The sequence below is a fragment of the Spodoptera frugiperda genome, chromosome 26 (genome assembly GCF_023101765.2).
Source record: "Spodoptera frugiperda isolate SF20-4 chromosome 26, AGI-APGP_CSIRO_Sfru_2.0, whole genome shotgun sequence".
NCBI classification, from domain to species: Eukaryota; Metazoa; Arthropoda; class Insecta; order Lepidoptera; family Noctuidae; genus Spodoptera; species Spodoptera frugiperda.
Window position 1 is genome coordinate 1,579,664 of NC_064237.1, and position 16,906 is coordinate 1,596,569.

General features: G+C 35.4%; 2 protein-coding genes across 4 annotated transcripts in view; both read left to right on the forward strand.

Annotated features, from left to right (window-relative positions):
• The window catches only part of LOC118263966 (monocarboxylate transporter 14), a 43,945-nt gene that overhangs the window by 15,653 nt on the left and 11,386 nt on the right, over nucleotides 1-16,906 (forward strand). Inside the window, exon 1 of one of the 3 annotated variants that reach the window (XM_050704701.1) lies at nucleotides 2,056-2,202. The exons of 1 other annotated variant lie outside the window; for it this stretch is intronic. The gene's annotated coding sequence lies outside the window, so the exon portion shown is untranslated. Of the gene's footprint in view, nucleotides 1-2,055; nucleotides 2,203-3,356; nucleotides 3,950-16,906 lie in introns of those variants that run through there. One more of the 3 variants, XM_035576252.2, reaches the window with a different exon arrangement.
• On the forward strand, nucleotides 10,754-15,747 carry LOC118267832 (putative uncharacterized protein DDB_G0282133). Its single transcript, XM_035582072.2, has 2 exons — nucleotides 10,754-12,808; nucleotides 12,889-15,747. The coding sequence occupies exons 1-2, from the start codon at nucleotides 10,930-10,932 to the stop codon at nucleotides 12,951-12,953; spliced, it is 1,944 nt and encodes a 647-aa protein (XP_035437965.2). The 5' UTR covers nucleotides 10,754-10,929; the 3' UTR covers nucleotides 12,954-15,747.

A 16,906-nucleotide genomic window follows, 5' to 3' on the forward strand; every position in this document is an offset into this window, starting at 1 on the left:
GGTCACAACTTCATTACCACTCTGCAAATAACTTAAAGTACTTATTAAGTACTAGCTTCCGCCCGCGACTCCGTCCGCGCGGATGTCGGTCTTCGCGTGGAAGTTTTATTTCTCCATTTTGAGTAACTCTGACAATGACATCTTATAAATACCTATTGGACACAAATATGGCGAGGCCTTAGTGAGATCCCTCTTTTGAGCTACTGGTGTTGAGCTCGCGTTCTGTAGAATAAAACCGAAAAATAAAGATTTTTTTTTCTTCGTATTTTTCCAGGATAAAAAGTATCCTATTTTATGCCCAGGATAATAAGGTATAATTATACCAAGTTTCATCGATATCGAACCGTTAGTTTTCACGTGATGCCTGAACATACAGACAGACAAAAACATTTTTAATCACATATTTGGGTTTGGTATCGATCCAGTAACACCCTCTGCTATTTATTCTTTCAATATTTTCAATATACAGAATTGACCCTTCTACAGATTTATTATAATACAGTGAAACCTCGTTAAGTGAGACACCAAGGGACCTTCAATTTAGTATCACTTAATATAGAGGTATTCCACTAACCCAATGTCTCAGATAATCAGGTATAAATAAACATTTGTCTCATTTTCAGAGGGATCCATTAATGGAGGTGAACATACGGGTTATTTCAGATAAAGAGGTGCGATTCTTAAATAAGACAATGTTTCATGTGTACATTATAAATGAATAAGAATAAGTAGTCAACCAACAAAAAGATGTTATCTCAGTTACTAAGATTTATGCATTTCAAATTCACTTGTTGTCTCAGTTATAGAGGTAACTAAGATGATAAATCGAAAGAACGAATCCCAGATAAAGAGGGTTGTTTGTCCCACTAATAGAGGTAATTCAGTGCCAATGGGTAGGGACCTCAGTATGAGTTCCATTTGTGGAGGTTTCTCACTTATCCAGGTCCCACTTAACCAAGTTTCACTGTATATGATATGATATGAATGAATGAATGAATGAATGAGAGTGTTACAAACGTAAGAGTAGACAAATATAATCAGAAAGCTCCAAACTGCTAAGCTATCGGGAGTTATACGTGTTATTGTGAGCCAACCATAAGAGATAGACATTTGCTGTCGTGGAATATTTTTTAAACAATTTTAAGGAGAACATTTCCGTCATACATGATTTCTGTGTAGCTTTAACCATTAAGACTGCACACGCGATGGAAGCTTCAAAAATGGAGTAAGTTCTACTGTTTTCCCAACATTTCCCTTCACTGCTCTGCTCCTATTGATCGTAGCGTGATGAAAAGTACACTATAACCTGCCCAGGAATATGAAGAACAATTGTACCAAGTTTCGTTGAAATCTGTTGAGTGGTTTTTGTTTCTATGAAGAACATACAGACAGACATACAGACAGACAGACAGACAGACAGACAGACAATTTTTTTCTGATTACATTTTTGGCGTCAGTATCGATCACTAATCACCCGCTGATAGTTATTTTGGAAATATATTTCATGTACAGAATTGACCTCTCTACAGATTTATTATAAGTATAGATTTTGTTAGATGTCATTTGGTGTCCCTTAGACGCCTTGACAACAGTATTTTTGTCAGTTAAGCAAACTCCGCATACTTTGTTTCACCTTGGAAATTCTTCTGCTCATCTTTGTTATTTTATCTTACGTAAAACGAACAATAACAACAACAAATCTTCTCCTAACAATAATAAACCCCACCAAAAATACAATTAGCGAAATCGGTGCAGCTGTTCTCGAGATTTGGCGCTTAGCAATACATTCTATGTTTATTTTTTGTATTATAAGATGCAAATTTTCAATACGAAATTAAATATAGGTATACATAGTAGGGAAGATTACTATCATGTGATCAACAATGACTAAGAATTTGAATTTGAAGATAGAATTTGATGATTAATCTTCTATAATATAAAAATAAGTCGGGTTTTCCTTCCTGGCGCTATAACTCCAGAACACACGGATCCGATTTCCACGGTTTTGCATTCGTTGGAAAGGTGCAATGTAGTCTTCTAAAGCTTGCGTAGTTAAACAGGGACTGTGTGTTGTGGACGTGTTTTGGAAACATGACAACATTTTTAGCGATAGTGACTTTAAAACAATACAAAGTTAGTTTACTGGACGAAGTTTGGTGTCTTCAGTGGAGAATTGAGGAGAAAAAGTAAATATTGATGAAGGTATGATAGAAAAACCTTTTCTCCTTCATGCAGAGAAGTTGCACTTTGCACACACCTACCCGTGCATATTTGCTTGCTTCAAACACGGGTATCATCCGCATAGAAACACAAACATCCTACTGTTTACATACCACAAGAACAATGCCTTGCTAGGTGCTCCATGTTTTTAAATACATTGACTATTTGATGTCAAACGTTCATTGTTTTGTCAACTGATGGTGGTCTGGAGAACACTTTAAAGATACCTAATCGTGTAAGGGTAATATTGACTGTCTTTATAAATACTAAACATTCTTAACTGCGCTCCCTAAACTCGCTTATCTACCGTGGAGGTTCAGACCTAAGGTAATTTTCGGACTGCATAAATGCAATATTAGACGAGAAATTATGAAGATGGTCTTTGAAATAGTTTAGTTATACAGGTTGTTTGGTCAGACTGCCAACATCTTTGAATTTCAAGACTGCGTGAAAATTGCATGTCAAAAGTCATTACTGCATAGAAAGAGTCGTTTATATGTTCTTTCTCGGAAAATGGCATTAAATGCATTTGCATCTCTTAGTCCAGTTGTCTTCTCATGAATAAAGTAATGAATAGAGAAAATGAATAAACATTGTGAGTAATTAAACGTGAATGCTTACTTAGATAGCTGTATAACTGTGTTAGTTAGGATACCTGTCCATTTATTTCTGTTTATACAGACTCAAAATATTACTGGGCATTCTTCGGGTTTTCTCAGTAGTAGCACGGAGTCTGGAATTGTGTCCAATATATTATGGAGGCTCACTCCCTATTACATAAATGGTGAAAAGTGGGTGTACATTGTACAGTAGCATTACGTGCCGTAATGTGCTCCTCTGTACCTAGTCCTTCGGGGATAAAAAGCGTGACGATACACAAACTGAAACGCTGACTATATTTATTATCACCAGAAACATAGTTCCTTTCCTCTTCTGAATAAGTAGCAGTTGATTGAAAGCGACTGATGAGAGCAAAATTACTGTCTTTAGTTTGTAATTCACTATTGAATTGCCATGAAAAGGGTGAATTAGTGGCTTCGTGGCCTTTATACAACTCTGAATAGTACATAGTAAGGATTGTATATGTATATCTATGTATTTCTATTTGCAATGTAGTCTTCAAAAGCTTTCGTAGTTGAACAGGGACTGTGTGTGTTGTGGACGTGTTTTAGAAACATGACAACATTTTTAGCGTTAGTGACTTTACAATAGTAAGAGAGTTAGTTGAGCGGTCAGAGTTTGGTGTCTTCAGTGGGGAATTGAGGAGAAAAAGTAAATATTGATGAAGGTATGATACAAAAACCTTTTCTCCGATTAAAGTGCATCTCGTAATAACTAGTCAAACTCAAATTTTGGTTTATAATAAGGATCAAAGAACCGTAAATCTTGGTCATCATAACAAGACTGCAAAATGCGTCAAGCGCAAGATTTCATTGCACAACTCGGCAAGAAATACAGACAGAAAATCCCACAATCGCGTAAATCATCGTAACTACGCAGAGCCCTCGGGAGACCAGTTTTGGAACATCAGACGGGCACGGGCCGTCTCAAGGAGAATTCGGAAATAGCTGAGAGACGCGACAGATGACGTCATTTGGCACTGCTTGACTCCAGTAAACATGAGCAGATACTGCACGTGAGAGGAAACATGCGATGCCAATTTGTAACGCTCATTCGTATGGGAGTTTTATGCTTTCAATGTTGATTTGTGTTTTATTTGAACGGAGAGGTGAGTGGAGTTAGCTATAGTGCATATAGTGCTGTTGTGTTATGCTCTTAATCTTTCTTTTGTTTCTACTTTGGTTATGTTTTCGTCAATCGCTTTTGCTCTTTTTTGCTCATACGAGTAGTGATGAGGATGACTGAGACAACGACTAAATCTTTCTCATCTTTCATGATTATTAATAAGAGAGGACAACTTTGCCACGTTTGAACACTGGTGTCCGATGCTTTGCGGAAGATTTGCCTTCAACAGTTTTTTTTCGGCAGATAATGTTTTAATGGGAAATTTTGTTATTAACTCGTAAGAAGACTTACTTCAGTAACCTTGATAGCGATTGTGTGATGTATTGAAGCTTTACTTTTGCCCCTGTCACTGTTTGATATTGTCTATCGACTATCGTCACGCTGATTTAAGTTGCGTCACAAATTACCATAATAAGTGAACATTACCTTTGATAGCTTATCAATTTATTGATCGATTGTATTGTTATTGTGATTGAGAATGCTTGGATTAGCACTTTCATATTTTTTATCAAATTTCGTTTTGATCGTTTTAGTACCTATTTTATTGTTGTTATTGTTGTTGATTGAACAATGCTTTATTGTTCAAAGGGCAAAAGAGATTAGCATTGTCTAAACGTGGATATTTATCTAAATTTTCAATATGAGTACCGAATATGCTGCGGACTACCTAGCGGGTTTACCAGGGCTCCGGCTCAAAAAGCAGGAGTAGGAACGGGGTGGTTTTTAGTCAGTAAGACTCTGACACTCCTTTTTGGATGAAATCATTGGATGATCCGATGATGAATGATGATGATGAACTTTAAAAAATATACCAAGACAAAGGATGTAAAATCAAATCAGACTTTTTTAATCTGACGCTGTTTCCTTTACGATTCTTAATTTGTCCTTGTGGAGTTGAGCTAAAAATAAACATGATCGTTCAATACTCCCTTTTGCATACATTCGTGTTGATCACGTGAGGAATTTTATTACAAGTACTTATATATTATACGGGTCTGTAAAGAAACCTGTCTTGACCGCTTAGATATCAAGACTGTGCCGGCTTTAGTACGTTAGGGTCTGAATAAATCAAATTAATGTCTTACCTTATAGAAGAGCTGCTTCTAACTGGTTTCTAATGACTTTCCACTTAGGTACTGATAGCAATTTATGATGGAAGTAATATTTCTTCCTGATTATGACGTCTTTATGTAGGTAGGTACTTAGAACTCTTTTGTAGAGAAGCCTATGAATTACAACCTCCTTTTAAGGACTATAGTGATGTGACTACACTGTTGTGCATGGAATTCTTTTTTTTTTATTCAAAAGTGTTGCCCCACATTTGGATTTTCTCCTATGTCGTGGGTATGTTCACAAACATACAAGTTCACGGATAAATAATGATATCCAGACCCGAAACAACAATTTGTTGGTCACATAAAGAGTGTTTGCATCAATTGGCTAATGTTCGGATATTTTTGGGTAGCAGGTATTTTTTTAATTTAAATCTTGAAGTGGACGTTTTCCTTGAAATCTGTCATTCCAAAATTTCCAAGAGACAGCCTCAATAATGAGTATTTCACTTAAAATCACCAATGTTAATGTTTTTGGACAATCCCGCGTAAAGCCCGATTCTCTGCATCTACGTCTAATTTATCTACAAATATGTTATCGTACAATCTGTAGTAATAAGTCACCGTACGTGTGTGACTCTGTGACACTACTAGATAAAAAACTGTGCAAAAAATTGTGACATAACGCGAAACGTTGTTTTTCTCATACGTCTGGCAGTTGGCTGCGATACGCTTGCTGAATATCTAAAATATTTACAATACGTAGGTAGATAGAGTTGGATTAGTCGGTAGTAGGTAGGTACTAGGTAGGTAGATACTAGGTACCTATTGCTTTTTTATACATGTAGTGGATTTTTTTCTTGAATTACTGTTCTGTTGGTTTGATTGGAAAGGGGAAAGTACAAATTAGTAACGTAGCAACGCACTTGTAACGCCTTTGGTATTTCTTACCGTCATATCTTATAATATTATTTACATAAAAAAGTCTTGGATAGGCCAGCAGTAGACGAATATAAGCTTGATGATGCTGTTTTTGATGGAAATCTCATTCAGATATCTGTACACTTACTACGAGTTTGCTTTACGTTTAAAATAATACAAAACGAGAGCGTGTTCGGCGCTTTGATTGGTTGGTTTATGCGAGCTGGCTTTTTAAGGCTACTAACAAGGGTTTTTTAAGGGTACTGTACCGTGAATCAATGAATCAATGATACCCAAAATCCTAAGTTAAGTAGTCATTAGCACAAACATTAACATTTATTTTGCAAAAACTTGATGAAGGTATCAATAAACCTGTTTGTGAGGTTATTGAATAATTCCAAGAAAGAATATTTTGTTAATGTATTGTTGATATATAACACGATAATATATGATGTTGTTAAACATATTGCTGATTTTTTGTTTAGGTACGTTACGGTATGTTTTCTGCGAAGTTTATATTTATATTGAAATACTTTGAATGGGTACTTGTTTCGTCTGGTTTTGTAGCATTTTTTCTGTAACTAAGCATTGTATAATTTGTATTCAATTATTGTTCTAAAATTCTATCTGTGTACTGTACGTATACATACTATTTTCTGACTCAATAGTGTTGTATTGTGTAAGATTATAATGTCGATTTTGGATTTTCGTCTTTTTTAATGAGGGAAAATCATGCAATGTCTTCTCTCTCCTTGGGCGAAGCGAGAGGGAGTGTCAGACTTTTACTAAAAACCACCCCGTTCCTATTCCTGCTCTTTGAGCCGGAGCCCCGGTAAATCCGCAAGGTATTTCGCAGCGAAAATAGTCTTAATAAGTTTAAAAAAATGTTTATTGGTAATCGGAGGTCGGAAATACGGAAGTCGTAGATACTTATATTATAGAATCGGAAATAAAAAAAAACATAATTATGACGTAAAGAAAATTACAATAAAATAACTTATTAAGTATAGAGTTTATTTTTAGAATATTCCTACGTTCGTTATTTAAATGCGTTGCCACAGAGTTATTTATTACGGCCATTAGCAGAGAAACGGTCGAGTAGGTAGGTACACTACAGCTATAGGAATCGAGGTCATTTAGATACAGTTTTTCCTAGTTAGGTATTATTATTGAACTTGTTACGTGTCCTCTGTGAGGTCGGCGGCTAATTGCGCTTATCTCGGTATTTATTCTTTGTTACTTAGAGCTGTACCTATTAAAATTTTTGCAATGTTATTGCTATTGGTTATTGCAATTTAGAAAATAATATTATGATGTTTTATCATTTTAGGGTTTTTAAATTTAAAGAGGTGTTAGTGTAGCTGTTGGTCTATTGAATAATATAAATATTTGTCAGTAAACCCGTTGTAACGAAACCGATTGCATTATAATAGGACCATACGTCTCACTAGTATATTTTTTTGAAAATTATCCAATACCTTCTCCCTTTTTGGGCGAGGCGAGAGGCTTTTCTTACTGACTAAAAGTCTCCCCGTTCCTAGTTCTGGTTCGAGCCGGAGTCTCGGTAATCCTCATGATGATGATCTCTGAGATGTAGGTACCCTGTGTCCCGTACCATTACTATCTAGACGTCTTAATTCTTTTTACAACAATAATCAATGCCTTGTCACTTCTTTCAGCATTTTACTCAATACTTTGTTAGTACTATGTAGACATTTAGACACTAATTGCTAAATCAAACACAAAATATGAGTTATGATTGTTGTATGTATTCCAAAATTAACTGCCTTCGTAATTTCATACAAGATCCGTTTGCATGTATGTAGTATGTATAATGTTCAAATGTTCGTGTTTACCTTTAATATCCGTTTTGAGTTTATCAATATTTATATTTTCGTATTTTGGCTACTTCTATTGCATGCAGGTAACAAGTTCTGTGGGATGGAAAATAACTAAAAACTGCAAATATTTAGGTGTGGGTGGGCTTTTCCACAAGAGATGTGCTATGCTGCGTTGCTGTAGATGTGTTTTGCATCCACCAATCATATCATTGGTATATTGGCACTGGTGGAAACGGATTCAACTAAGATATGTTTTTTTTATTGGTAGGGTTGTCTTTCCATATGCATTAGCATATACCAATAAAAAAACTAGTACTATGGATGTGACCTATAGATGGTTGCAAGTTGGGTATTTATATGCAGATCGAATAATGGTCTGCATTGTTAAAGATTTTTCTCGAGTTTTTTTTTATGAAAATCATTTTGTTTATCTCATGTTAAATTCCATTTCGTAACAGTCTCAAGTGCCGATTATCATAATATAGGTATCATCTTATCTCTTTTATAAATAAATAGACACTTAAGTATAAACATCTGTCTTAAAGATTTTGTCTGATAACTACGTACAGCTGTGTACCTATTTGTCAAAAGTTTTCAAACTCTTATCATTTTATCTGTAGTGATGACGATGGTATCGATCGATTTTTCTCGTAAAAGTTGGAACGCCTATTTGCAGATATAATTTCAACAGAGATAGATTGCTCGTCATTTACCTATAGTCATCATGTCATGACTCATTATACTATTTTTTTTTTTAATGTTAAATGGGCCGACACTGTTCACAGTTCACCTCAAGGTTATATTTTCTTTTTCTATCCCTTTGACTGAATTTTAGTGTTACATGGTTCTCACACAATTAAAGTAATCGAGAAAATGTAACTAAGAATTGTATCGTGAATCTGTTTGAAAAAGAGATTCTATGGAGTTTCATGCTCGTTCTTCTCCATAGGTACCTACACTTTGAAACGAGCAAATAGTTTCACTAGAAACCGACAGGTAGACATTGTTAATATTATTATATTTGGTTTTGACATTCAAATGTACCTTCTTGGTCTATTTGAAATAAAAAGTCTTTAACTTTGACTATATTAAAAGTTAGCATTTTCTTCTGCTTATCTTCAGATAATGACTCAAGAGTAGACGGAAAGGTACAAAGCTTCACACACAGTCATAACAAACTACAGAGCAGGAAATGATGTCCTTTTAGCAATTGGTGTCAGCACTCAATGAGGAGTCCCGATCAAGTGGCTACTGCACAGTTACTGGCAAAGACTGGATAAGTTTGCCACTAGTTAGTGTCAATTACCATCGTTTTGTGGTAATGCAGTGGCTGGCTTCCTCATTTACAAAAAGCTTCTGTTAGTAATAGAGCTGGTCTTAAACTTGGCATTAGTTTGCAGAAATGATGGTTAAAGTCAAAAGTACTTAACACATTGAACGCCGTGGTGGTCACCGGTGACCGACGTTAGCGGAGGATTTGCCTTCAACAGTTTTCTTAGTCAAAGATTTAAAGTCAAAATTAGATCTTCTTTTGTTGGATCGATGGCAACTGAGTCATCGTAATTGATTACTACCAATGCCAAAGTCATGCAGTGAATGCATTTTATTTCAATCAATACACTTTTACCACGTCGTTAACCAAATACTCGTTCGAAATCGTATTTTTATATGAATCTTTATCAAGCAAAACTGACCCAAATTATATGTTAAAATACAGTCCAATTCCCAATGGTACTTTCCGGGAAAGTATCATATTTTTCTGGCAACACCGGACTCAATCAACAGACGTAACCTACCCCACGGAATAAGTGTGTCATGTTAGGTTAGGTTAAGGAACGATAGGGCCGACACAGCTGTGCCCAATGTAACTGTATGAGCCTTTTTTAAGCCTTAAAGGCGAAGCTGAGATTTCTAAGTCAATAAGCGAGCCTATTTTAAAAGAGGACGTATCATTGGCAAGACCTATCTAGATGTCACATCTATCAAGACCAGTTTGAGCACTTCTGCCTATCCCTTCGTGGAATAAAAGGCGAGTTATGTTGGTATGTGTTTCTACAAAGTAAAAGTTACAAGCAAACACGTTGGAATTTCTGTATGGAATGGAATATTCCACTGACCAAGGTGCGGTAGGACGTAAAACTTGAATGCGCGTATAAAAAGCGCGGCAAGCAAACTTGAAATGTAACGCTCCTTCGAATGCATTCCATTTTTGTTCTATTTTTAAATGGGTTATTTTTTCTTTTTATTATTGGGACATCCGATATGAAGATTATTCTATAACTTTTTTTTATATTTAATGCGTTGGTAACGGTCTATGGTAGGTAGGTTGTCAGTTTAGTCGATTTATTTATTTTCGTAAATAATGGAAGAAAAGTATTGTAAGAATTTATGAATATTCGAAAGATTTTTCTCATTTTTTAAATCTAAAAATTAGCTAAATAGGATTCTATGTACCAAAATATTTTTCAAGTATAAATTAGCAGCCAAACTTAGTAAATCCATCACGTTTAGCTTATAAGGCTGGTAATCATGCAGTAAAGTGCTTGACATACATAGATTGCATTCTATATCGAGTGATGCAGTCATGTCGCCCTATTGTCCTTCCTCGTGACGTCACTGCATACGATGCCATTGATTACCATATTATTGATGACCGACTATATCGCCATGGTACTTGGAATCCTCTGTTTGTTACGTAGAGTTTATAATGTGATGTGAATATATTACTTTGGGATTTGAAGGGAAATCCCTGGGTTTCTATCAAAATGAGAACACTGAGCGGTCAATGATTGTGGCTACTCGTGATATTGGGTTGCTTATAAACTAAGTAGATTAAGTAGGTACTTTTGCGGTGCCCAAAATGGCATGGGCCACAAGTATGTCACTAATTTAGTATCATTCGTTCATGTCATTACCCCGTCACTATGGTCTGAGGTCAACGACCACTGTCGTTCTAGTGTGTGTCGAGTGCAGTCGCACCTATTAATATAGTAAATAATTAACATTGTAAAATAATGTAAAATATAAGTCATCTCACATCAAGTCGTTTAATTTAATAAACACAACAACAATACATGGTGTCAGAAGTGAAAGTAACAACGAAATAAAGAAGATTCGTTTGTTAACGAAAAAATAAAAAAAAAAACAAAATGTCTACCGAAGACGTCGGCGACACGAGGTGCCGTGTGGCCGGTCTGGAGTGTCTTAAGTTGTCGTCGGAGGCAACCGCGAACAACGCGGAGGCGTGGAGGAAATGGTGGCAGCGACTGGAGCTGTATCTGCTGGCATCAGGTTTAGACAGGTCGGAGGAGAAGCGGAAGGTGGCCATTCTGCTTCACAGTATTGGCCCTAAAGGTCTCGAAATCTTCAATACCTTTAACATCAGCCTGGATGAAGCCAAAATAGAAGACGTCAAGGTCAAATTCGACCTGTACTTTGAGCCACGCAAGAATCTTACCATGTGCAGGTACATGTTTTTTACAAGGAGGCAAGCTCAATCCGAGAGCATCGACGATTTCATAACCGATCTGGAGCTAAAGAGCCAGGATTGCGAGTTCGGAACCCTGCGCGAGTCCATGATCCGGGATATTTTCATCGCCAACCTGCACATGGATTTGTCACACATCCGGCAAAGGCTGTTGCAAGAGCCCAACCTCACCTATGAGAGGATGCGAGAGTTGGCGAAAACCCTAATTGTCGCACAGCAGGATGCAGACAAGATGACAAACAAGTCCATCGTCGAAGACGGCGAGAAGGTGATGCAACTGCGTCAAAGGAGCGGCGGTCGACGAGTCTGTCGACAGCGTGCTTCAAGTCAAACGCCACATCGGGCCACGTGGAAGTCTCCCAGTCCGATGAGGCAGTCAGCATCAACGTGTGGTCGCTGTGGGCAGTCTCATCGAACGAAGTGCCCAGCGATCGGAGTACAATGCAGGTCATGTAACTCATTTGGTCATTATGCTAAGTTTTGCTATAAGAATAAACAAGTCAGACAGTTGCATTCATCAACTTCCACAAAGTCGATACAAAATGATAATTATTTTGTAGGAATTTTAAACAGTCAGTCGAGTCATAATCATCTTAGTCATTCACATAAACAGTCACACAGTCAGCCACAAACACAGTCATACAGTCAGCCACAAAAACAGTCAAAAAGTCAGTCATATAGTCAAACACCAGTCAAATCGCACTCACACACCAGTCATACAAGTCAAAGTCAAAACAAAAATAGTCCAAGTCTAGGTAATCTCCATGATGACAATGCTTATTGCACTGAGAGATTACACCGTCATAATAAAAACAGTCTTACAAGTCAAAGTCTTAATAAAAATAGTCCTATAAGTCAAATAAGTCGAAATAAAAATAGTCAAAGTGAGCATTATTATCATTGCTACACTAATAAAAGTCAGTCCGTCAGTCGTAAGACAATAAATAACAATAAAAACAGTCATAGTCTAGGTCAAGGACATGTTAATTATAATAAATCCAATAAGAATAGTCAGTCCGTCAATAAGTCACATAATACACACTTCCAAAACATTAATCACCACAAGTACACTAAGAAGTCACATCATTGTCAGTCAAATGTAAGTAATTCAGCATCAGAAACAAATAGTCACAACATGCATTCAAATATACCAAACGTAGCATCTCATCTAAATAATTTAAATCAACAAATTAGTCATGTCAAGGGTAATTCAGTTTCAGAAAATCATTATTCAGGTAGTTCATGGAAAATAAACTTACATGTGGGTAACCGAAAAATAAATTGTGTCATAGACTCAGGCGCAGATGTAAACGTCATATCTGTCAAAAACTTCAAATTTCTTAATCTGTCAAAGTCACAAATTGATAAATGTCATGTAAATGTCACAGGATTTGGTGGCAATAACATTCCAATTCTAGGCAAAGTAAATTTAAAATGTAATTTAAACATAGAAAATAGAAATATTTGTGAAAATATAGTGTTCATTGTAGCAAATATACTCTGTCCAACTGTCTTAGGTCTTCCCACTTGCGAAAAATTAGGTATAATAAAACGTGTATTTTCCGTCACAAAACAAGATTTTTGTAAACAAATTCTTACACAATATGATGATTTGTTTAAGGGTCTTGGATGTCTACCCCCAGTCTGTCATCTGAAACTCAAGCCTGGTGCAGTTCCGTGTATTGATCCGCCAAGGAAAGTTCCGTTTGCGTTGCAAGGAAAACTGCGCGAGGAATTGGATCGCATGGAGCAAATGCAAGTCATACAAAAAGTCACAAAACCAACTGAATGGGTAAATTCTGTGGTAGTCACTGTCAAAAGTTCAGGTCAATTAAGAATATGCTTAGATCCTAGAAACTTAAATAATTGTATAATGAGAGAACATTATCCGTTAAAGTCTATTGATGAGATACGGTCACAGTTAAAAGGTGCTGCATGTTTTACGCATCTAGACGCTTTCTCAGGTTTCTGGATGATAAAGTTAGATGAATATAGTTCAGATCTGTGTACTTTCCAAACACCATTTGGTAGATACAGGTACTTAAGATTGCCTTATGGCATAAGTGCTTCGTCTGAAATATTTCAAAGAATTATGATGAATTTGTTCGGTGATTTGGAAGGAGTTTTAATTTTCATTGATGATATTTTAGTACATGGTCCTAATGAGTCGGTTCATAATGAACGACTACATAAAGTTATGCAAAGAGCACGTCAAGTTAATTTAAAATTTAACAAGTCGAAATGTAAATTTCTAGTGTCAGAGGTATGTTTTCTTGGTTATGTATTTAATAAAGATGGTGCTAGGGTTGATCAAGAGAAAGTCAAAGCAATACTCGAGATGCCCACACCAACCAATGTCAAAGAGTTGCAAAGAATATTAGGTATGATTAATTACCTAGGTCCATTCATCAAGAATTTGTCAGAAAAAACTCAAATATTAAGAAATCTTTTGAAAAAAGATTCAGTCTGGATTTGGGATGAGAATCATGAGAAATGTCTTAAAATTTTGAAAGAGGAGATCACAAGATCACCAGTCTTAGCTCATTACAATCCACAAATTCCATTAGTCTTGTCAGTCGATTCGTCAAAGTCAGCATTAGGTGCAGTAATTTTGCAAAATAATAAACCTATTGCATATAGTTCTAAAACTCTCACCATAACCCAGGAAAGATATGCTCAAATTGAGAAAGAATTGTTAGCAATACAATTTGGTTGTGAAAAGTTTCACCAATATGTCTACGGTCATAGAGTAACAGTACATACTGATCATAAACCATTAGTCTATTTATTTAAAAAACCACTTCATGATGTACCTGCAAGATTACAACGTATGATGTTAACCTTGCAAAAATATGATTTAGAAGTCATACATGTACCTGGTAAAGAAATGTATATATCAGATACTTTGTCAAGAGCAGCTATTCAGGAAAATTATGTACCTGAAAATGAGTCTGAAATGTCATGTCATGTAAATTTAATGTATTCAAATCTTGCAATTAGTAAAGAATATAGCACAAAATTAAGTCAGGAAACTAAGAAAGATGAAAGTTTGCAATTGTTAAAGAAATATTATTATGAAGGATGGCCTAAAAATAAAAACAATGTAAGTCCATTATTAAAACCATATTGGAATATTCAAGCTGAAATTCATGTAATTAAAGATTTAATATTTAAAGGTTCAAAATTAATTGTTCCTAAGTCAATGTATAAAGAAATGTTAGATAAAATACATAAAGGTCACCAAGGTATAAATAAATGTTTGAAATTAGCTAGAGAATCTTTGTATTGGCCAAATATGTCTACAGATATAAAAAACATAGTAGAACAATGTTTAATATGTGCTAAATTCAAACCATGTAACCAAAAGGAACCACTACAAAATTTTGAAATTTGTAAGTATCCATGGCAACAAGTCGGTATAGATTTAATGTATTTTGATAATTTAACTTATCTAATTGTCACTGATTACTACTCAAAATTTATAGAAATTGCTTTGTTAAACAAAGACAGTCGTTCAAGCAATGTAATCACACATTTAAAGTCAATTTTTGCACGTCATGGGATACCATTATCTTTAGTGTCTGATGGTGGTCCACAATTTCAGTCAGTAGAATTTAAAAATTTTCTAAATGAATGGGACATAGAACATGTAGTCACTAGCCCATATCATTCACAGTCAAATGGTCAAGCAGAAAGCTCAGTCAAAATTGTCAAAAATATGCTAAGAAAATGTAAGGAAAATGGATCAGATCCATACATAGCATTATTGCATTATAGAAACACACCTAAGAATAATCTGTCGTCACCCGCTCAATTGTTAATGTCTAGAACTTTAAGAGATAACATACCAGTGTCATATAAAAGGTTAAAGCCAAAGGTTGTAAGATTTAAAGAATATGAAAAGTCTGTTGTCAAAAATAATTTAAATAAGTCAAAGTATTATAATAGGAATACTAAACCATTGTCTATGTTACAACCAAATGATCATGTATATTTTAAGAGAAATCCTAAGAGTCATTGGGAACATGCCACTGTGAAGGAAAGATGTCCAGATAATAGGTCATACATTGTAGAAGATATAAATAAAGTCAGGTATAGGAGAAATAGGGTACACTTAAGGCATAAATATTGTAATGGCAGTGACAACCCTACTCCTATGAGGTCCAATTCTTCGCAGGGGAGAGATGAGGGTGACAGACAGGAGCCGGAGAATCCAAAATTCCCACAATTGTACAAAACCAAGTCAGGTCGTGTTGTGAGACCAACACAAAGGTTAATCGATGAAATAGATTAATTTTTTAATTTAAGAAGGGGGATGTTACATCACTAATTTAGTATCATTCGTTCATGTCATTACCCCGTCACTATGGTCTGAGGTCAACGACCACTGTCATTCTAGTGTGTGTCGAGTGCAGTCGCACCTACTAATATAGTAAATAATTAACATTGTAAAATAATGTAAAATACAAGTCATCTCACATCAAGTCGTTTAATTTAATAAACACAACAACAAAACTCTTCAGCTTTATAATATTAGTACCTACCTATAGTACCTATAGATTAGCTTCTGTCAGTCGCTTCGCCCGCATTCCTATGGGATAAAAAGCCTATGTATTATTCTAAGCCTGTTCCAAATTTCATCCTGCCTTTCCCTTCAGCTATTTTGACATGACTGATGAACAAACATTACACACAAACTCAGAAACTTTGCAGTTTAGGACATTGTGGCGGGCTTGTCCCATAAAAAAATAAGATGTGTCTATTTATACATATTATGAGCTTGTTTATTCATCTTATTTGAACCATTTAGCAAAAGGATTGAAAAAATATGTATTTTAGGATTTTTAGGTCTATGACACAATGTACGATGTTACATCTTTACGTTGATAATGTAGCACTATCACGAATATTTACTCACACATAGAAAAGGATTTTAAACGTGAAAACCCCGGACCGTTGTTGACAAAATAAGTAGGTGTGTGTTACATTTTTCCACATTTTATGTGTTTAAACAGGGTGTAACAAAAGGGGGTATACATATCAAGTGCACGGTTTCTAGACAACATAACAAACGATACGGGAAGGGTTTTTCAAATTCATGTTTTCATAAAACGAAGTTATGAATTTTACACCGTCAAATTGCGACCATCAAAATTAGGTAAATACAGGTCCTAGACGATCAGATTAGACAGAAGAAATGTTTCGTAATATTAGCAAGTGGTGTAGTGTTGTGATACGTTTGTATGATTTAAAGTCAAGAACCTTGCGACACCAAGTATTTTGGCACCAATTTTTTTAAACGTTTTTAAACTGAAACTTTGTGTAGAGATTCTATTTAACCTGTATTCTTCAGTGCATGAATAAAAGTCTAGAATATTTTGTTGTTATAATGTTTGAAACAGACTCAGACTGGGTTGGGTCATTGGACAACCGAATGTTCGCCTTGACAACAAAATATTATCTACATTTTTTTTTAAACCTGGATAGCTGCCAGTTACGTTTTTATTTTCTTTAAAATTGTGGAATATTTTCATATATTGTTTACAGTTGTACAGCAGTGTACAGTTTTTAAATGATCTGTGTGAATTATTTGCCGGATGTCATTTGTTTTAAATGTTACCTGTTTACCTATCTGATTT

Excerpts from the sequence above, each read along its gene's own strand:
- LOC118267832 (XM_035582072.2), top strand. The coding sequence starts at position 10,930 with ATGTCTACCGAAGACGTCGGCGACACGAGGTGCCGTGTGGCCGGTCTG. Across the intron at positions 12,809-12,888 it reads TCCCACTTGCGAAAAATTAG|GGTCTTGGATGTCTACCCCC; the intron begins GTATAATAAAAC and ends GATTTGTTTAAG.